This window comes from Bufo bufo, chromosome 3, assembly GCF_905171765.1.
Source record: "Bufo bufo chromosome 3, aBufBuf1.1, whole genome shotgun sequence".
Lineage (NCBI taxonomy): Eukaryota > Metazoa > Chordata > Amphibia > Anura > Bufonidae > Bufo > Bufo bufo.
Window position 1 is genome coordinate 627,911,659 of NC_053391.1, and position 22,305 is coordinate 627,933,963.

The window sequence follows — 22,305 nt, forward strand, 5'->3', positions numbered from 1 at the left end:
AAGAGAACAGCGGTGGGTGCTGTCACGGACGTGGCAGGTACCAGGAGATCGGAGAGACTGGCAACTCGTGGGTTAAATTGACAAGTTCCCTGTGGATCTTATTGTGTCTGTGTTTTGGTGAATGCCACACCCCTTGCTCCAGGTGTTGCTTGTTGGTAATTTAACTTTACCATATGTAGCAGCTTCTCACTCTTGGAGTTGGCAGTTTTCTACTTTCAGCTAAGGCCTCTTTCACACTTGCGTTGTCCGGATCCGTCGTGCACTCCATTTGCCGGAGGTGCCCGCCGGATCCGTAACAACGCAAGTGAACTGAAAGCATTTGAAGACGGATCCGTCTTCAAAATGCTTTCAGTGTTACTATGGCACCCAGGACGCTATTAAAGTCCTGGCTGCCATAGTAGTAGTGGGGAGCGGGGGAGCAGTATACTTACAGTCCGTGCGGCTCCCGGGGCGCTCCAGAATGACGTCAGAGCCCCCAATGCGCATGGATGACGTGATCCATGCGATCACATCATCCATGCGCGTGGGGCGCCCTGACGTCACTCTGAAGCGCCCCGGGAGCCGCACGGACGGTAAGTATACTGCTCCGCCGCTCCCCACTACACTTTACCATGGCAACCAGGACTTTAGCATCCTGGAAGCCATGGTAACCATTTAGAAAAAGCTAAACGTCGGATCCGGTAATGCGCCGAAACGACGTTTAGCTTAAGGTCGGATCCGGATTAATGCGACGACGGAACTCTATGCCTGAACACAACAACGCAAGTGTGAAAGAGCCCTAAGTCTTGTCTTTTCTTATTGTATTGTGTTTGTTATCTTCCCTGTTGTTTGTATCTGGGCCTGAGACAGAGACTTATATTCGTCCATCTGGGGAGGAATGGGTTGTCTCTGGTCCTAACCTTCCAAGGCCTAGGTATACAGCTTATGAATATTCCTACCTTCAAGGTCTATTCATATTGATAGGTAGTTACTAGTTAAGGCTCAGATTAGGGTTGTCTAGGAGGTGACCTGTTCTTTCCCTAGTTTCAAGGCCCAGTTACTGTTCCCCTTTCCTCCTGTGTTCAGTGTGGAGTTTTCCCCCCACACTGATCGTGACATTATAAACCGCAGAATAACAGTAATTTTGTTGTCTGTATCAGTTATCGCTGCACTGAACGGACAGCTACAGGGGCTGTCTCTGGAGGTGGATGACCTCCGCATGACTGTCTCACAGATGCAGAGACCACTGTTGGCTGATCCTAGTAGTGGTTTCCTGACCTGTCCTGAACCTAAAGTTGCTCTCCCGCAAAGATTCTCGGGGGTGGGGAGTGATAATTTTATTCGGTTCAGGTAAAGGTGCAAATGGTACTTTAAGCTGCGTCCACACTCATCTGGGGACGAGAGCCAGAGAGTGGGTGTGATTATTTTGTTGCTTAACCACCTCCCGACCGCCTAACGCAGGGATGCGTCCTGTGGGCGGCCGGGTTTATTCCTCCTGGACGCATATACGCGTCATCTCGCGAGACGCGAGATTTCCTGTGAACGCGCGTTCACAGGATCGCGAGGTAAACAAGTTGATCTACAGCCTGCCAGCGGCGATCATTCGCTGGCAGGCTGTAGATGCGATTTTTTTAACATCAGAAAGGTATATTAGACGCTGTTTTGTTAACAGCGTCTGATATACCTGCTACCTGGTCCTCTGGTGGTCCCTTTTGCTTGGATCGACCACCAGAGGACACAGGCAGCTCTGTAAAGTAGCACCAAACACCACACTACACGTATCCGCAGATCCGCAAAACACGGACACCGGCAATGTGCTTTCCGCATTTTGCGGATCTGCACATTGCCAGAACTATATAGAAAATGCCTTTTCTTGTCCTCTTCAATTGTGGGTAAGAATAGGACATGTTCTATATTTTTGCGGAACGGAAGTGCGGACCCGGAAGTGCAGATCCGCAATTCCGGATCCAAGCGGGACAAAGTCTGTCCCCATAGAAATGAATGGGTCCGCAATTCCGTTCAGCAAAATGCGGAACAGAATTGCGGACGTGTGAATGGGGCCTAAGGGTCCCTTAACACCGCCAGTTAGTTAGCCACTTGTTAGGTAGTTAGCGCCCACCGCACCGCAGTCACTGATTAGTCGCTGATTAGCGCCATCGCTGTCGCTAATCAGCACTAGTACTATATAGTATCTGTAAGTGATCAAGACTGATCGCAATAAGATCTATATCAGTACATTAGGGTCACCTTAGGCTCTACAAAAAACGCAGTGTTCGCCCGATCAGGCCTGATCTTATGCGCACACTTGCGTTCAGTCTGCCCCACCGCAGTGACAGAAATGTTTTTTTTTTCTGATCACTTCAAAAACACCGTAAAATCGCTGCGGCGCTATAAAGATCACTTTTGAGCTTTTTGGATCTTTACTAGCGATCGCATCTTTTTTTTTTTGCACATTTTTTGGCAGAGATTTTTTCATCCACATTGATTGATGCGAATGAAGAAATCTGTGCCGTTCATTTTTTCTTTCAGCCCGGAGGCTGAACGGAAAAAAAAAATCTCATTACCCATATGCTTAATATAAGGCCTCATGCACACGACCGTGCCGTTTTTTTTGCGGTCCGCAAACCGCTGATGCGCAAAAAACGGAAGGCGCCAGTGTTGACTTCCGCAATTTGCGGAACGGAAGGGGCGCCGGCAATATAAATGCCTTAGTAAATATATTGGAAATAGCTCACTAGTCCCACAACCATAAGAGGTGCACAATCTGATGAATTCACCCTTCAAATTGTATAACTGTCAATGTAGGATTGGCACACTCAAAACATGCGGAGCCCCACGGAGTTGAAACAATTTATTATAACTACGTTTGATAAAATATGATAAAATACAATAAAATACATAAAATAAATTAAACAATGGTAGTAGTTTTGTAATATTCGAATCAACTTATTGCAGACCCATCCACTATTGAGAACATCCAGGATACTTTGTCTGCAATAAGTTGATTTGAATATTACAAAACTACTACCATTGTTTAATTTATTTTATGTATTTTATTGTATTTTATCATATTTTATCAAACGTAGTTATAATAAATTGTTTCAACTCCGTGGGGCTCCGCATGTTTTGAGTGTGCCAATCCTACATTGACAATATAAATGCCTATTCTTGTCCGCAAAGCGCGGATAAGAATAGGACATGTTAATTTTTTTTTAGCGGGGCCGCGGAACGCAGCCACGGATGCGGACAGCACACAGAGTGCTGTCCGCATCTTTTGCGGCCCCATTGAAATGAATGGGTTCGCATCCGAGCGGCTCGGATGCGGACCCAAACAACGGTTGTGTGGCATGAGGCCCAAGGAGAATAGCAGAAACTCCTAATGCTGGCCATACATGTAATGATTGCGGAGACCCTCAAATGCCAGCGCAGTACAAACACCCCTCAAATGACCCCATTTTGGAAAGAAGACACCCAAAGGTATTCGCTGAGGGGCATATTGAGTCCATGAAAGATTGAACTTTTTGTCACAAGTTAGCGGAAAGGGAGACTTTGTGAGAAAAAACTAAAAAAATATCTATTTCCGCTAACTTGTGCCAGAAATAAAAATCTTCTATGAACTCGCCATGCCCCTCATGGAATATCTTGGGGTGTCTTCTTTCCAAAATGGGGTCACATGGGGAGTATTTATACTGCCCTGGCATTTTAGGGGCCCTAAAGCGTGAGAAGAAGTCTGGAATCCAAATGCCTAAAAATGCCCCCCTAAAAGGTACTCGTTGGACTTTCGGCCCCTTTGCGCATCTTGGCTGCAAAAAAGTGTCACACATGTGGTATTGCCGTACTCAGGAGAAGTAGGGCAATGTGTTTTGGGGTGTATTTTTACATATACCCATGCTGGGTGAGAGAAATATCTCTGTAAATTGACAACTTTGTATAAAAAAATTGGAAAAGTTGTCATTTACAGAGATATTTCTCTCACCCAGCATAGGTATATGTAAAAATACACGCCAAAACACATTGCCCTACTTCTTCTGAGTACGGCGATACCACATGTGTGACACTTTTTTGCAGCCTAGGTGGGCAAAGGGGCTCAAATTCCAATGAGTACTTTTAGGATTTCACAGGGCATTTTTTACGCATTTGGATTCCAAACTACTTCTCACACTTTAGGGCCCCTAAAATACCAGGGCAGTATAAATACCCCACAAGTGACCCCATTTTGGAAAGAAGACACCCCAAGGTATTTCGTGAGGGGCATGGCGAGTTCATGTAAAATTTTATTTTTTGTCACAAGTTAGTGGAATATGAGACTTGGTAAGAGAAAAAAAAAATTAAAAATTATTTTCCGCTAACTTGTGCCAAAAAAAAAATATTCTAGGAACTCGCCATGCCCCTCACAGAATACCTTGGGGTGTCTTCTTTCCAAAATGGGGTTACTTGTGGGGTATTTATACTGCCCTGGTATTTTAGGGGCCCTAAAGCGTGAGAAGTAGTTTGGAATCCAAATGCGTAAAAAATGCCCTGTGAAATCCTAAAGGTACTCATTGGAATTTGGGCACCTTTGTGCACCTAGGCTGCAAAAAGTGTCACACATGTGGTATCGACGTACTCAGGAGAAGTAAGGCAATGTGTTTTGGGGTGTATTTTTACATATACTCATACTGTGTGTGAGAAATATCTCTGTAAATGACAACTTTTTACATTTTTTTATACAAAGTTGTCAATTTACAGAGATATTTCTCTCACCCAGCATGGGTATATGTAAAAATACACCCCAAAACACATTGCCCTACTTCTTCTGAGTACGGCGATACCACATGTGTGACACTTTTTTGCAGCCTAGGTGCGTAAAGGGGCCGAAAGTCCAACGAGTACCTTTAGGCTTTACAGGGTTGCTCACAATTTAACCCCGCCCAAAATGCCAGAACAGTAAACACACCCCACAAATGACCCCATTTCGGAAAGTAGACACCCCAAGGTATTCACTGAGGGGCATAGTGAGTCCGTGGGAGATTTTTTATTATTTTTTGCCAGAAGTTAGCAGAAATGGAAACTTTATATATTTTTTTTCTCATAAAGTGTCATTTTCCGCTAACTTGTGAAAAAAATTTAAATCATATATGAACTCACCATACCCCTCCGCGAATACTTTGGGGTGTCTTCTTTCTAAAATGGGTTCATTTGGGGGGTATTTATACTATCCTGGCATTCTAGCACCTCAAGAAACATTACAGGTGCTCAGAAAGTCAGAGCTGCTTCAAAATGCGGAAATTCACATTTTTGTACCATAGTTTGTAAACGCTATAACTTTTGCGCAAACCAATAAATATACACTTATTGGATTTTTTTTTATCAAAGACATGTAGCACAATAAATTCTGACACAAACTTGTATAGAAATGTAATTATATTTGAACAATTTAACCAGAGAAAGTAAAAAATACTTTTTTTGAGAAAATTGCGGCCTATTTTGATTAATATCGGAAAAACGATAAATCTTAGGCGCAATCAAATACCACCAAAAGAAAGCTGTATTTGTGAGAAGAAAAGGAGGTAAAATTCATTTGAGTGGTAAGTTGTATGACCGAGCAATAAACCGTGAAAGTAGTGTAGTGCAGAACTGTAAAAAGTGGTCTGGTCATTAAGGGGGTTTAAGCTAGGGGGGCTGAGGTGGTTAAAGGGGACGCCCAGTCTTGGGCTTTTTCTCTGCCAACCGGATCACAGTCTCTCTAATCAGTAGATGCATTTCTCTGAGATTTAGGACTCATCTATGATGACCCGGACCGAACCTCCCTGGCCGAGACTAAATTACGCGGCTTGCATCAGAGAGAGCATTCGGTGGAGATATATTGTTCCGAACTTAGGAGGTGGGCTACTGAGTGGAATGATCCAGCTCTTCGTAGCCAGTTTTCTCTCAGGACGTTCTATTGCATAACGTACCGTATTCCTTTGACTCTTTGGGTGAAGAGACTCCTGAGCTTATACCTGCGGATGAACCCATGCAATTAGGGGGAACAAAGAAAAAGTAGAAGTTGCAAGCAGGGAGTTTGTTTTACTGCGGTCAAAGGGGACATTTTGTCAATAGATCGGAGGTGTGAGTGGGGAGTCAGAGAATGTGCATTTGTCCTTTGCTGGTAGTACCCGATTTCTGCTGACTGCCGAGGTGGCGCTAGAGTCAAAAATTGTGGGAATTGAAGTATTTATCGACAGCGGGGCCGGGGTGAACCTGATTGATGCTCAGTTTGTCCGCATGCACGGGTTATCACCAAGTACATTAAAAAAAGACATTCCTGTATTTGCTATTGATTCTGCCCCTCTTACTCAGAGGTGCTTGTCGCAAGTTTTGCATGATATCAGATTAAGAGTGGGTGACTTCCATCAAGAAGTAATCTCGTGTTTTGTCTTGGAAGGTCTCCCTGCACCTATGGTTCTGGGTTTACCGTGGCTTTCCAAGCATAATCCAACTATCGATTGGCAAGCTAGGCAGATTCTGGATTGGGGGGACTATTGCATTGATAATTGTCTTAATACTTCCTTTTCTGTGGTTACTACTAAGGCTGTACCTTCTTTTATATCGATGCTGATGTGTTTTCTGATAGTGTTGAGCGCGAATATTCGAACTGCGAATTTTAATTGCGAATATTGCCACTTCGAGAATTCGTGAATATTTAGAATATAGTGCTATATATTCGTATTCGCGAATAGTGTTGAATATTCTAATCGCGAATTTATTACATTGCCGATTTTCGCAATCAAGTAAACAATGACTGGAGATCACGAATTCTCGAATTTGTGAATTTATGGCAAATATTTGGCAAAAAAATTGCGAAATATCGCGAATTCAAATATTGCCTATGCCACTCATCACTATTTTCTTTGAGTGGGTGTCAGGATTTACCTTCCTATCAGGAATATGATTGCCCTGTTAATCTTATTCCCGGGGCTAAATTGCCTAAATCTAGGTTGTATAATCTTTCTGAACCTGAAAGGCAGGCCGTGAGAGAATATATTGCCGAAAGTTTGAAGAAAGCGCACATAAGACCTTACAAGTCTCCAGTGGCTGCTGGGTTCTTTTTTGTAAAAAAAAAAAAAAAAAAAGGATGGAGGTCTTCGGCCATGTCTGGATTTTCGTGAACTCAATCAGATTACTATCTGTGGTCATTACTTTCTTCTTTTGATTCCTGATTTGTTTAACCAGATTATTGGTGCCAAGGTGTTCTCCAAGTTCGACTTAAGGGGGGCATATAATCTGGTTAGGATCAAGGAAGGGGATGAAGGAAGACAGCTTTTAATACTCCTGAGGGGCACTTTGAGAACCTGGTCATGCCATTCGGGTTGACCAATGCCCTGGCGGTCTTCCAACATTTTGTGAATGACATCTTTCATCACCTGGTGGGGAGGTTTGTGATTGTGTATTTGGATGACATTCTTATTTATTCTCCTGGCATGGAAACACATCAGAATCATGTGAGACAGGTGTTACAGATTTTAAGGGATAATAAATTGTTTGCAAAATTAGAAAAGTGTTTTTTTGCAGTACACGAGGTTGTCAGTTCTTGGACTACCTGCTGTCATCTTTGGGTTTTCGAATGGATCCTGAGAAAGTCTGTGCTGTATTGGACTGGGATGGACCCGAAAATCTGAAGGCTCTTATGCGGTTTTTAGGATTCACCAACTATTACCGAAAATGTATTAAGAATTATTTGACAATTATTTGACTAAGAAAGGGACAGATGTCTCTGTATGGTCTGTTTCGGTGTTGCAAGCCTTTTCTGCGATTAAGAAATGCTTCTGCTCCCATATTGGTGCAGCCAGATGTGTCACAACCGTTTATTGTGGAAGTGGACACATCCGAGGTGGGGGTAGGAGCAGTTTTGTCACAGGGCCCATCACCTAGTAAATGCCGACCATGTGCACTTTTCTCGAAAAAACTATCCCCCGCTGAGAAAAATTATGATGTGGGTAACAGAGTTGCTGGCAATTAAATTGGCTTTTGTGGAGTGGCGTCATTGGTTGGAAGGGGCGATTCATCCGATCATGGTATTCACTGATCACAAAAATCTGGCTTATCTGGAGTCGGCGAAATGACTGAACCCAAGACAAGCCATATGGCCCTGTTTTTCACCAGATTTAATTTCACTGTCACCTATCATCCTGGGATTAAGAATGTAAAGGCGGACGCCTTGTCACATAATTTCCCTGGAGGTGGTGATTTATATCTCGTAGATTCTGGTGCCCGGGGTGGCGTAAGTGTGTAAAGGACTATGTGTCCTGTACTACCTGTGCACGTGCCAAGGTGACACATACTCGACCTTCTGGATCTTTACTTTCGTTACCCATTCCATCCAGACCATAGACTCATGTATCCATGGACTTTATCACTGATCTACCTATACCCTTGCACAGGTATTTGTTGACAAGATTTTGAAACTCCATGGCATTCCCTCTGACTTGGTCTCGGATCGTGGCGCTCAGTTTGTTTCCAGGTTCGGGAAGGTGTTCTGTACTCGTTTGGGAATTCAACTGTCCTTTTCTTCGGCTTTTCATCCGCAGTCGAATGTACAGATGGAGCGCACTAATCAGAGTCTGGAGACTTACTTGAGATGTTTTGTATCAGAACCAGGAGGAGTGGTCTTCCTTTTTGCCTTTGGCAGAGTTTGCCATAAACAATCGTAGTCAGGAGTCCACTGGTAAATCGCAGTTTTTTTGGGGCCTATGGGTTTCATCCTCAGTTTGGCACATTTTCTGGTTCTAATACTTCTGGTATCCCTGAGGAAGAACGTTTTTCGTCATCATTGTCATCAATATGGCAAAAAATTCAAAATCACTTGACAAATATGGGCAACAAATATAAACGTGTGGCTGACAGGAAACGTATCAATGGTCCGGACCTAAGTGTGGGTGATTCTGTGTGGCTGTCCACAAGAAACATTAAGTTGAAGATACCTTCCTGGAAGTTGGGTCCAAGGCTTATCGGCCCATATAAGATCACGGCCATTATTAATCCCGTAGCTTTTCATCTTGAGCTTCCTCAGACCCTAAAAATTCATAATGTGTTCCATAGGTCTTTGTTGAAAAAATATGTGGAACCTTTACAGCCATCTTCCTTGCCACCCACTCCGGTCATGGTGGACGGTAATTTGGAATTCGAGATCACAAAAATAGTTGACTCTCGAGTCCTCCGTGGATCCCTTCAATATCTTGTCCACTGGAGAGGTTATGGACCGGAGGAGAGGATGTGGGTGCCGGCATCCGACGTTAATGCCAATCGTTTAGTGAATGCCTTTCATAGATCTCACCTGGATAAGGTCAGTCCTGGGTGCCCGAAGGTCACCCGTAGAAGAGGGGGTACTGTCACAGACATCCCCGTGGCAGTTACCAGGAGATCGGAGAGACTGGCAACTCGTGGGTTAAATTGACAAGTTCCCTGTGGATCTTATTGTGTCTGTGTTTTGGTAAATGCCACACCCCTTGCTTCAGGTGTTGCTTGTTGGTAATTTATCTTTCCCATAAGTAGCCGCTTCTTACTCTTGGAGGTGCAGTTTATAGATTTTCTTCTTGTCTTCTAACTAGCTGGTCGGTTGTACTCTGCGGTGTTTCTGGAGTTGGCAGTTTTGTACTTTCAGCTAAGTCTTTTTTGTATTGTGTTTGTTATATTGCCTGTTGTTTGTATCTGGGCATTAGACAGAGACTTACATTCGTCCATCTGGGGAGGAATGGGTTGTCTCTAGGGATGAGCGAACCCGAACTGTACCGAATTTTGGGGTGTCCGTGACACGGACCAGAACCCGAACATTTTCGTAAAAGTCCGGGTTCGGGTTCGGTGTTCGACGCTTTCTTGGCGCTTTTTGAAAGGCTGCAAAGCAGCCAATCAACAAGCGTCATACTACTTGCCCCAAGAGGCCATCACAGCCATGCCTACTATTGGCTGTGATTGGCCAGTGCAGCATGTGACCCAGCCTCTATATAAGCTTGGGTCACGTAGCGCTGCACGCCACTCTGCTACAAGTGTAGGGAGAGGTTGCAGCTGCGACGTTAGGGCGAGATTAACACTTAAAGGGAACCTGTCACCTGGATTTTTGGTATAGAGCTGAGGACATGGGTTGCTAGATTGCCGCTAGCACATCCGCAATACCCAGTCCCCAAAGCTCTGTGTGCTTTTATTGTGTAAAAAAAAAAAGATTTGATACATATGCAAATTAACCTGAGATGAGTCAGAGCTTGAAAATATGACTCTTCTCTGGTCACACAAGTAAGATATGACTCTTTTATGTTAATTTGCATAAAAGGCGGGAAGTACAAAAATGCATAATACTTATTGAATTCGTCTGCAAATGAAATTAAAAGTGTAATTTATATCTTTAGGGTAACACAATGAACATTTAGAAACGCTCATTGAGGGTAGCATAGTAGAGGTGACAGGTTCCCTTTAAGACAGTGATCGATCTACAGCTGTGGATCATTGAACTGCTGCTATTCAATTGCTCACTGTTTTTAGGCTGCCCAGAGCGTTTTTCAGTCACTTTTTTCTGGGGTGATCGGCGGTCATTTTGTGGCTTGTGGTGCGCCAGCACAAGCTGCCACCAAGTCCATTTAACCATCAATAGTGTGGTTATTTTTTGCTATATCCTACATCAGGGGCAAGCTGTCACCAAGTCCATTTAACCATCAATAGTGTGGTTATTTAAATCTATCCCTAAAAGGGTATATTAGATTCAAGGTGCTGATAGGGTCATTCTCAATAACTTCACACACACGCTACTGTGCATATCCAAGTCTAATTCTGTCCGTAAACGTATACCTGTCACCCAGCGCCTAAATAATAGGCCTCAAATTTATATTCAGCTAAATCTCTGGCTATTGCTGTAGCTTGTGAAGTTATATTGTGTCTGTCAAAGCACAGTTTTTGTTCTGGTTTGAAATACAATTCCCAACCTAGCAATTTCCTAAATTAGTGGTTTCTGCTGTATCAGGCCTACTTTAAATCTATCCCTAAAAGGGTATATTAGATTCAAGGTCCTGATAGGGTCATTCTCAATAACTTCACATACACGCTACTGTGCATATCCAAGTCTAATTCTGTCCGTAAACGTATACCTGTCACCCAGCACCTAAATAATTCTCTGCTATGACATGAAGACTGATTCTCTGCTGACATGAAGCCAGATTCTATGTTATGGGACCTCTCTCCTCTGTCTGGGTGCTGGGGCCTAAATATCTGACAATGGACTGTTCCAGTGGTGGGTGACGTGAATCCTGATTCTCTGCTATGACATGAAGACTGATTCTCTGCTGACATGAAGCCAGATTCTCTGCCATGAGACCTCTCTCCAATTGATATTGGTTAATTTTTATTTATTTTATTTTTATTTTAATTCATTTCCCTATCCACATTTGTTTGCAGGGGATTTAACTACATTTTGCTGCCTTTTGCAGCCCTCTAGCCCTTTCCTGGGCTGTTTTACAGCCTTTTTAGTGCCGAAAAGTTTGGGTCCCCATTGACTTCAATGGGGTTCGGGTTCGGGACGAAGTTCGGGTCGGGTTCGGATCCCGAACATTTCCGGGAAGTTCGGCCGAACTTCTCGAACCCGAACATCCAGGTGTTCGCTCAACTCTAGTTGTCTCTGGTCCTAACCTCATTCCAGAGCCTTATAGGGATATAAAGGCCTAGGTATACAGCTTATGAATATTCCTACCTTCAAGGTCTATTCATATTGATAGGTAGTTAGGGCCCGGATTAGGGTTGTTTAGGAGCTGACCTGTTCCTTCTCTAGTTTCAAGGCCCAGTTACTGTTCCTCTTCCCTCCTGTGTTCAGTGTGGAGTTTTCCCCCCACACTGATTGTGACAGGTGCTCAGTGAGGTGATTATGCTTGCTTTTATTTTTTTTTAACCCTTTCTGGCCCGTTTTCCTATACATATTTACTTCCCTTGGAAAGCCCCTTTAATGGGTTTATTTACAAATAAAATACAACAACAAAGATTATTTTAAAATTAAAAGTGGATATGAAGTTGCATCGATGAAGTGTGGGTCCTCAGAATAATAGATACTGGTGGCTCCAGTGCAGCACAGACATATGTAATTCAAACAGAACCTGACATAAGTCCCCCAAACCGTATATGTATTTCTACAAAATAAAATTATAGTTGCTCACATTACTAACCTCATATGCTATATGGTTACACTAAAGGGTTTCCCCACTGGCCTAGTCTGTGCATTCATTTCAATTATTCTGCAGATGAGCAGCCAGGTGGCATGGATGTGAATGGACATGAAACAATGGTTCCCATTAGTATGTAGGGTGTGAAGGCGATCAGCTAAACATTGCTGGAACTGTTTCAGTCCTATTGTCCCATACTATAATAGGCCCGTGTGAATACTATTGCTCCTATTATACTTTTCATTGTAGATCCAGAGCCAAGGACCAGTTGATGTCACTTCTAAAATATCTCTTATACTATGAATTTAATAGTGTTAGCATTCTAAGTAATGTATAGCAGTTATATTGTATATCTTGTATGTTGCCTTATGTAAAGCTTGGTGGTTCTCGATATACAATACTGGCCATGCTCTTTCCAATATGCCACTGGGGTAAGATATAGCCCCAAGCATCATGATTAGTTGGGAATGCCACTCTGCTCATGTGGGCCAGTGACTACATTTTAAAATGGACTTCCTTCTCACTTTAGGGAGTTTAGACACATGCTAATGTATGCATGCTGGCATATGTAGATCTTATTTTTCAAATCAAAGGTGACCCTAATCTTTAAATACGCAGTATATTAGATAGTTGCACACTTTATTATACACATGTAATAGTATTTAACTTTATTAAAGTATAATATATCACCTTATTTTTCTTGTAATAATGAGAAATTCACAATGAATTAGACATTTTTAATCTGTTTTATTTCCTCATTATGTTTTGTTTTTAGATCTTTACATGATTATATGGGTAGCCATCTTGCATAAGCTTATGAAACAGTAGTTCTAGAGACCTGCTTTATAGCAGGCACCTGTTCATGAGACTTTATGTTAGAAAACAAGTTATTAACCTCTCTGATAGTGTTTCCCAACCATGGTTCCTTGAGCCCTGTTTAGAGGTCCTCCAAAATACAGTAACAAGGTCTGTCACTTTTACCATAGAGAAGGCAAACTGATTTCAGCCTGCTCAAAATGCTTTGCAAAGTGGTAAACATATCTCAGCAAAATTATATAACTGGACAAGAAGTATTGAATGCTTTACCTGTCCTTTCATTAAGCTTCTTTGAGGCGGGAATGGCATTAGGGGTTCTTGAGGATCCACTTCTAATTATCAGCTTGCTATGAACTATTGGGTCTAGACTAGCTGTTATCACGTCTCCAATAGACTGAACATGCTGTACAAAGTAGAGGAGTTTCTGCTTCCCCTGTCACTGTCTTTCATATATAGAGAAGTAGAAGATCATAGAGGATATTATAGAGATGTTAAGAACAGTAGATGTGAATCTAGTAGCTGTGAGACAGTAAGACACTCTCGATCTCTCTCTGCAGCTCACTCCTCCTCCTTCCCCTCTGTATAGACTTCTATGGGCAGCTATAATCTGATCCAGTAGGATATTGTCACATGGTGTATTTTTCCCTGCACATTTCGAAATCTCTCTCAAAATACCTAACATTAACTGCATATTAATTAAAATGGTAGTCTGTCCTGGAAGCCGCCAAGTTACCATACCCTTAGCAAGCTGACTATTCTCTCAGTCTCTCCAGACGGATTCAGCATTGAGTTCAGAATGAATATCAATTTAGGAGGGGAGAGGAAAAAGCCTGATTATTGGAGAAAGAAACATTTTTCTCTGCTAATATATATTACAAAGTTTTAGGTTTTCCAAGTACTATTGATTTGTACAAAGTTGTGTCAAACATTAGTGATCATTTAACATGAAAACCTGGTTTGAACAAAAGGTAATTTTCTGATAAAAGATTTCAATTAACATGAAACAAAAAATCCCTTAACACTATTTTCTTTCCTCCTATAACAAAAACAATCTCTACATTTAACATAATTAAATACCATTCAAACTCAACTTTGTGATAAAGTATAATATTACAGGATGTTATATAGGTTTTCTGTGGTTTAAGAACAACAGGAGACATTTTATAGAAATATTGGCAGCTGCAGGAGGACGTTGAACTTATTGTCAATTTTTGGAGGCAGTAACCAGTGAAAATGGGCCCACACTCCAACAAGGCTTATGGGGCTAATCCATGTTCTCAGTGGTCATAACCAGAAGACTACAGTGGACACATGCTTAGATGCCACAGGAACACAACGCATAAGTAAACAGGGACTTTCGTGGACTGGTTAAAACTTCAACGTGGGAGTACAGTATACACGTATGTTATTTTATATTAAACTACTGACAGTCAAGATATTTACGCATTGACAATTCCTTTAAATAAGCTTTTTTTGGGGCATTTTGAGGTCAGAACAGGGTAACGCTAACATGTCCTTAGACTGTTGATATATTTATAATTTTGTACTGCATTTTACTATCCATTCTAAGTTGTCTAATGCATTAGTGTTCCTTTAATAATTTTCAGAATTTAATTGCTGGTTAAAGTGAATTCTTGGAAAATGGCATAAAGATTGAAATAATTCTATCTGAACCAATCTGGATCTTTTACAGAAAGCAGGGACATTTTGTACAGAGAAAGGTTGTGGTGCTGCTTGAAATCTGCATAAGTTATTTGTCATGACAGATTTCATGCCAATGACAAAAAACTATTTGACGGCTTGCTTGAATAATGGCAATTCTGGGATTTTTCTTATGCTGTTTTTTTCAATCTAAATGGTATAATAATTATTTTAATAGTAAAAACAGATTATGACGGTTCCATCTTTAGTTACTTACAGCATTCCTGGAGATCCATCACGTCATTTGCCTTCGAATGCACTTCATCGAACATATTTGGCCATCCATTGTTGTCTCCTAGAAAAAAAGATTTGTTGGGGATTTATATAGCTCTAACATATCCCAGATGGCAAAACAAAACATTGTATTTTCAAAAAAAGTTTTCAAAATGTAAAAAAAAAAAACCTTAGTCTGAAAGGATCCTTATTAGTGAAAGATGAGAGACAAGACCACGTAGGATCTTGCCACTAGATGGTTACAGCAATTCTCAATAGACTCAATGGAATGCCTGAGCAACTTTTTCATATTATAGTATGTCAACTAGCCACAATGACAATAGGGCAAATTAAAAAAAAATTCAATTTTCCTAGACGTTGTCTGCATTTAAAAATTGACTTTAGATCTTACATAAGGATTCTACATGATCTAATGTAGATAAAAAAGAAAGATGTGTGGCTATAATATTTACATCTGAGTAAAGGATACCCGAATTGATGTTTACGGGATGCTATTGCCCTTAAATGCTTGGTCAGGCACGATTTCATGGTAAAATTACTGCAGTTCAAACTATAAATTGATAGCTTATTAATGCAAACATTTACAAGGTATGCAGTACCCCATACCTCTGGGCTATCTACAATTATGTTATGTATTATGTTTTATGTCTCTGCCATGTGCACCAGCATGGAAGGTATGGTTGGCAATGGTTAGCAGGAACAGGGCTAATCATCCTGTATCTCCCCTCTTGTTAGAAGTGGAATGGTTTTACTTTCTGCCAGGAGTGTGAATCTAGTTAGAGAGGAGATAGGAAACACAAGTGAGAGCTTCTACTCCAAGGGAACATGTCCAGTTTTTCTATGAGACCTGCACTCCAAGAACAGTATCAGAATCAAGATCATTGCTTCCAAAAAGACTTCACTGTGCCTAGACAGCAGAATCACAACTTTACAAACCATGCTGCAAGTAAGGGACTACAGCTCAGACACCCATCACCTAGACCTCCTGAAGGCCAGTATCATACCATGGACAGCTATATACACAAGTGCCTGAAAGTGCCATTCAATTGCGACCTAACCAGTAACCATACTCCATCACCTGGTGATGGAAATTACACTTTGTATCTACTACTACCGGTTGTGCCACATGTTATGTTTTGCAAGTAAAGTAAGACTGTTATACTTCTGGCCTGCTTCTTCAAGCTACCTTTCCACTTTGCTGATCCCCAGGTAGCAATTGCCTGAAGGAGTACACTGTAACACAACATCTCATCAGGCCCACTACCACACTTATCCTCTTCACCAGCTCCTCAGAGGCTCGCTGTAGGTGTTATTACTTGTTTTTGTCAAGCCATGAATTATCACTAATTGGCATGCTGTACCTATATTTGCCATGGTTTCAAGTTGCAAGTACAGGTGTCTCATGACAATTGGCGGTAATCCATGTGCCATGTTACCGCAGCTCTTCCATGTGTAATACTGTCCTGCCGTAAGATCCCTTTCCTAAAAGTTACCAGCCAAAAGTTACCAGATCACCGTCAGTTTACAGGTGCATACATTGTTTGCCTACAACTTACAGGTGCATTCTTCATGAACATATACAGATGTAGAACAACAATAGAGCCATTGTCATAGTAAGTCACTGCCATTTACATGAATGGGAATGAGCTTCAAAACTAGATGCAGCCCATTGACTTCTGTAAATGGTGCAGTTTCTTGTAAATCTTCTTTTTAAACACCTCAGTAGGTTCAGCCACAGTTATACCTTGCATTTTTAACTGCCACAATCCACACTATCCTGTGTCGAAGGCTTTTCTTGAGCTGCAACAATTCTCTAGAATGTGCTACCCCAGGCAATTCAGTTCATTTCCAATAGCCACGTGATCAGTTTTCCTGATGCAGTTTTTGAAGCCTAAAATCAGGAATGGATCATAAACGAAGAAAAAATATATAAAGGGCAGATACGACTTCTAATTTAATTCACTCCTAGTTTTGACTTCCAAAACTGCATCAGTTTAAAGGGGTTTTCCAGTTTATTTTAATTAAATTTGATCCCCAGCCAAATGTACCTGTTCCTCCATTCTGGCTCTCGGGCTGTCTTTACTGGACTTGCGGTCCGCATCTGTCAACTTCCACATGGACAGGGTCACATGCTTCACTACAGCCAATGATTGGCCTCAGTGGTGCCATGTTCCCAAGCAGCATATGACCCAGCAGTGACATGATGCTTGGGGACATGTCACTGCTTAGGCTAATCATTGGTTGTAGAAGTGCAATTGATCAGTGTGAAAGTTGACACAGAAAACTTCTACTGAAGTCCACTGAACACAGCCAGGAAGCCAACATGGAAGAGCAGGGAGCAGGGCAGGTACAGTTGGCTAGGGGGAAAATTTTGAGAAAAAAAATCCTGGACAACCTCTTTAAGCGTGCCCTAAAACATTTTTTTTAGAAAGAACTATCGCATTCCCTTATCTAACTCTTCTCCGTTCACCCCTATCACCTTTTTCCTCCCTTCATCTAACACTATCCCCCGCACTCCGTTCACCCCAATGACCTTACATACACAGATACGGACTCGTGACATGCTTTATGTGCACATCCTGGTTTTATAAAAGATGGCTGGACCATTAGACAAAACAAGCACTTTCATATTTTATGTCATCCCTATTTCCGCATAGATTGTAAGCTCTCGTCAGCAGGGCCCTCACTCTTTTTGCTTAAATACTTCTTTGTTTTTTTTTTATGCTGTAATCTCTGATTTTGTCTGTACATGTTTCCTCTGATTAAAAAGTGTTGACGTCTATGTGGTGCTATATAAAGAAATATTATTATAATCAGAATATTATTGCACAACACACTCAGCTTTGCTACTTCTGTATTTGTTTACTGCAACAAATGGTTGATTTTTTTAATTAGAAATTTAGCTAGAGATCGGTACAGTTATTCATATACTTGTGAACATAATTGACTTGTACACAGGACTGGCTGGAACGAAGTTGGAGCATTTTGTGAAATGTTCTAAGTTCTCCACTCCGGTGGAGTTGATGACAGCAGCAGATAACACGTTTTGTATTCCTGGTACTACTTGAATGGAAGGCAACTTTCAAATGATGTAAAAAGATACAGTGGAAAAATATAGCACAACAAAAAGGAAAGAGAACGTTCCTGCGAGGACAGTTAAACATTCACTGCAGAGGTAAAGGCAAAAATGATTGCATCCCAATGCTCATCAATTACACAATGTACGTTCCACATGACATTTCGTCAGTCAGTTTGAATTGTCTGCAAAGCTGATATGACCAGAAGCTTTAAAAAACACCTTGCAACCAGTGTTCCCTGTAAGCTGCGGAGGCGCGCGGCGGTGCAGCTTCCTTTATGCCTCCGCTCAGGACCTCTGCAGGCCCGCTCACCGTCGCAGCCTGGACTTCATGTAATAGTGCATGCTTGTTCCATATTCTGGGGAAGCCCACCCTGGCAATGCACACAGTTTTGACTGTGTGCATTGCTGTAGTGGGTGGCCCTAGAACTTGGAACAGGCACCCACCATACTGCCCACAGTGCCCTTAACGTTTTGACATTATCCAGTGTCAGGACGTTCCTGTGCGGCGCTCCAAGCTGGCCCCTCCTACTTCCTCATGCGCTGCTGCTACTGGAAGAGGAGAACCTGTGCAGCGTGGCAAAAGAGGGGAAAAGAGGAAGGGACGGCATCTTCTTAGACCTAGCCCCCCAGCCAAAGTGTTGAAGTTTTGTCCGAGATCCCCAAGGGCCAAGCCAAGTAATTGTAAGCTTTCATGTGGAGTATGTTTATGTTTTACATACAGTTGCAAGAAAAAGTATGTGAACCCTTTGGAATAATATGGATTTCTGCACAAATTGGTCATAAAATGTGATCTGATCTTCATCTAAGTCACAACAATAGACAATCACAGTCTGCTTAAACTAATAACACACAAATAATTAAATGTTACCATGTTTTTATTGAACACACCATGTAAACATTCATAGTACAGGTGGAAAAAGTATGTGAACCCTTGGATTTAATAACTGGTTGAACCTCCTTTGGCAGCATTAACTTCAACCAAACGTTTCCTGTAGTTGCAGATCAGACGTGCTCAACGGTCTGGAGTAATTCTTGACCATTCCTCTTTACAGAACTGTTTCAGTTCAGCAATATTCTTGGGATGTCTGGTGTGAATCGCTTTCTTGAGGTCATGCCACAACATCTCAATCGGGTTGAGGTCAGGACTCTGACTGGGCCACTTCAGAAGGCGTATTTTCTTCTGTTTAAGCCATTCTGTTGTTGATTTACTTCTATGCTTTGGGTCGTTGTCCTGTTGCAACACCCATCTTCTGTTGAGCTTCAGCTGGTGGACAGATGCCCTTTAGTTCTCCTGCAAAATGTCTTGATAAACTTGGGAATTCATTTTTCCTTCGATGATAGCAATCCGTCCAGGCCCCTACGCAGCAAAGCAGCCCCAAACCATGATGCCCCTACCACCATACTTCACAGTTGGGATGAGGTTTTGATGTTGGTGTGCTGTGCCTCTTTTTCTCCACACATAGTGTTGTGTGTTTTTTACAAACAACTCAACTTTGGTTTCATCTGTCCACAGAATATTTTGCCAGTACTGCTGTGGATCATCCAGGTGCTCTTGTGCAAACTGTAAACGTGCAGCAATGTTTTTTTTGGACAGCAGTGGCTTCCTCTGTGGTATCCTCCCATGAAATCCATTCTTGTTTAGTGTTTTACGTATCGTAGTTTCGCTAACAGGGATGTTAGCATATGCCACAGAATTTTGTAAGTCTTTAGCTGACACTCTAGGATTCTTCTTCACCTCATTGAGCAGTCTGCGCTGTGCTCTTGCAGTCATCTTTACAGGACGGCCACTCCTAGGGCGAGTAGCAGCAGTGCTGAACTTTCTCCATTTATAGACAATTTGTCTTACCATGGACTGATGAACAGCAAGACTTTTGGAGATACTTTTATAACCCTTTCCAGCTTTATGCAAGTCACCAATTCCTAATCGTAGGTCTTCTGAGAGTTCTTTTGTACGAGGCATCATTCACATCAGGGAATGTTTCTTGTGAAAAGCAAACCCAGAACTGGTGTGTGTTTTTTATAGGGCAGGGCATCTGTAACCAACACCTCCAATCTCATCTCATTGATTGGACTCCAGTTGCCTGACACCTCACTCCAATTAGCTCTTGGAGATGTCATTAGTCTAGGGGTTCACATACTTTTTCCACCTGCACTTTGAATGTTTACATGGTGTGTTTAATAAAAACATGGTAACATTTAATTCTTTGTGTGTTATTAGTTTAAGCAGACTGTGATTGTCTAATGTTGTGACTTAGATGAAGATCAGATCACATTTTATGACCAATTTCTGCAGAAATCCATATTATTCCAAAGGGTTCACATACTTTTTCTTGCAACTGTATATAGCCTACACTGTGCCACACAATATACAGTATACCTCTACACTGTGTAGGGTAATATACTGTATATTTTACAGCATGGTGTAACCTCCATACATTTGCTGTACAGTATACAATATAATCCCTGTACCATGCCATACAATATACATTATAATCCCTGCACCATGCTGTAAATATACATTTTAATCCCTGCACCAAGCTATACAATATACATTATAATCCATACACCATGCCATTCAATATACAGTATAGCACCTACACTGTGGGGTTATGTTGTATATTGTACGGCATGGTGTATGGATTATAATATATACTGTATGGCAATGTATAATGTATACTGTACTTTTTGTGCAGGAATTATAATGTATATTGTACAGCATGGTGTATGGATTATACAATATAATGTATATTGTACAGCATGGTGTAGGGATTATAATGTATACTGTACAGCGGTGCAGGAGTTATAATGTATATTATACGGCATGGTGCAGGGATTATATTGCATATTGTACAGCATGGTGCAGGGATTATAATGTATATTATTACACCGCATGGTGCAGGGATTATAATGTATTCTGTACAGCATGGTGTAGGGATTATAATGTATTCTGTACAGCAGGGGTGCACAACCTTTTTGGTCACGGGGCCGCATTGTCACATTGCTCTATTTCAAGGGGCCGCAAAAAAAACAAGTTAATCAGCACTTGTTTGCATCAGTCTATTACACAGGCTGATGCAAAGTGAATGGGGAGGAATGATCACTACCACAGTCACTGCTCCCTCATTCAGTTCTGTTGATTATTGGCAGCAAATTCCTGATTACACGGTGAGATATGCACGGTGACAATAATTGTACGTCTTTCATCCTGATAAAACATGCAAATCAGCCGACAAACGAGTGATCGCTTGTTTATCAGCTGATCAGCGGCAGTGGCGTGCCTAGGCTGTTTGGCACCCGGGGCGGGTCCTTTTTCTTTGGCACCCCCCCAAATACTTTAGGAAAATCGTAACCCCTCACAGTAGTATTGCCTTCATTGTTTTGTACAGATGTGTGCCCCCTAAACAGTCGTTATGCCAACATTGTGCCCCCTTTATAGTAGTTATGCCATCATTGTGCCCCTCTCACAGTAGTTATGCCCTATCTGTGCCCCTTTCACAGTAGTAATACCCTATCTGTGCCCCTTCACAGTTGTAATGCCCTCTTTGTGCCTCCTTCACATTAATAATGCCCCTTAATAGTAGTAATGCCCATTGTCCCCTTTCACAGTAATAATGCCCATTGTGTCCCTTCACAGTAATAATGTCCAATGTGTCCCCTTCATAGTAGAAATCCCCATTGTGCTCCCTTAATAGTAGTAATGCCCTCTGTGTTAGTAATGCCAATTGTGCCCCCTTCACAGTAATAATGCCCTCTGGGGGGCCTTCATAGTAGTAATGCCCTCTGTGCATTGTGCCCCCTCCATAGTAGAAATGCCCATTGTGTCCCCTTCACATTAGCAATGCCCTCTGTGACCCCTCCAGAGTAGAAATGCCAATTGTGCCCCCTTCACATTAGCAATGACCATTGTGCCCCCTCTAGAGAAGAAATGCCCATTGTGCCCCCTCCAGAGTAGAAATGCCCATTGTGTCCCCTTCACATTAGCAATGCCCTCTGTGCCCCCTCCAGAGTAGAAATACCCATTGTGCCCCTCCATAATAGAAATGCCCATTGTGCCCCCTTCACATTAGCAATGACCATTGTGCCCCCTCCAGAGAAGAAATTTCCATTGTGCCCCCTCCAGAGTAGAAATGCCCATTATGCCCCCTTCACATTAGCAAAGCCCATTGCGCCCCCTACATAGAATAAATGCCCATTGTGCCCCCTTGAGAGTAGAAATGCCCATTGTGCCCCCTCCAGAGTAGAAATGCCCATTGTGCCCCCTTCACATTAGCAATGCCCATTGTTCACCCTCCAAAGTAAAAAATGCCCATTGTGCCGCCTTCACATTAGCAATGACCATTG

General features: G+C 42.1%; 1 protein-coding gene across 1 annotated transcript in view; it reads right to left on the reverse strand.

Moving 5' to 3' along the window:
- Window positions 1-22,305, reverse strand: part of RXFP2 (relaxin family peptide receptor 2) — a 557,968-nt gene that overhangs the window by 179,935 nt on the left and 355,728 nt on the right. The window contains exon 3 of the mRNA XM_040426154.1: window positions 14,869-14,946. Within this exon, the coding sequence (XP_040282088.1) occupies window positions 14,869-14,946 (78 nt within the window). The remainder of the gene's footprint in view (window positions 1-14,868; window positions 14,947-22,305) is intronic.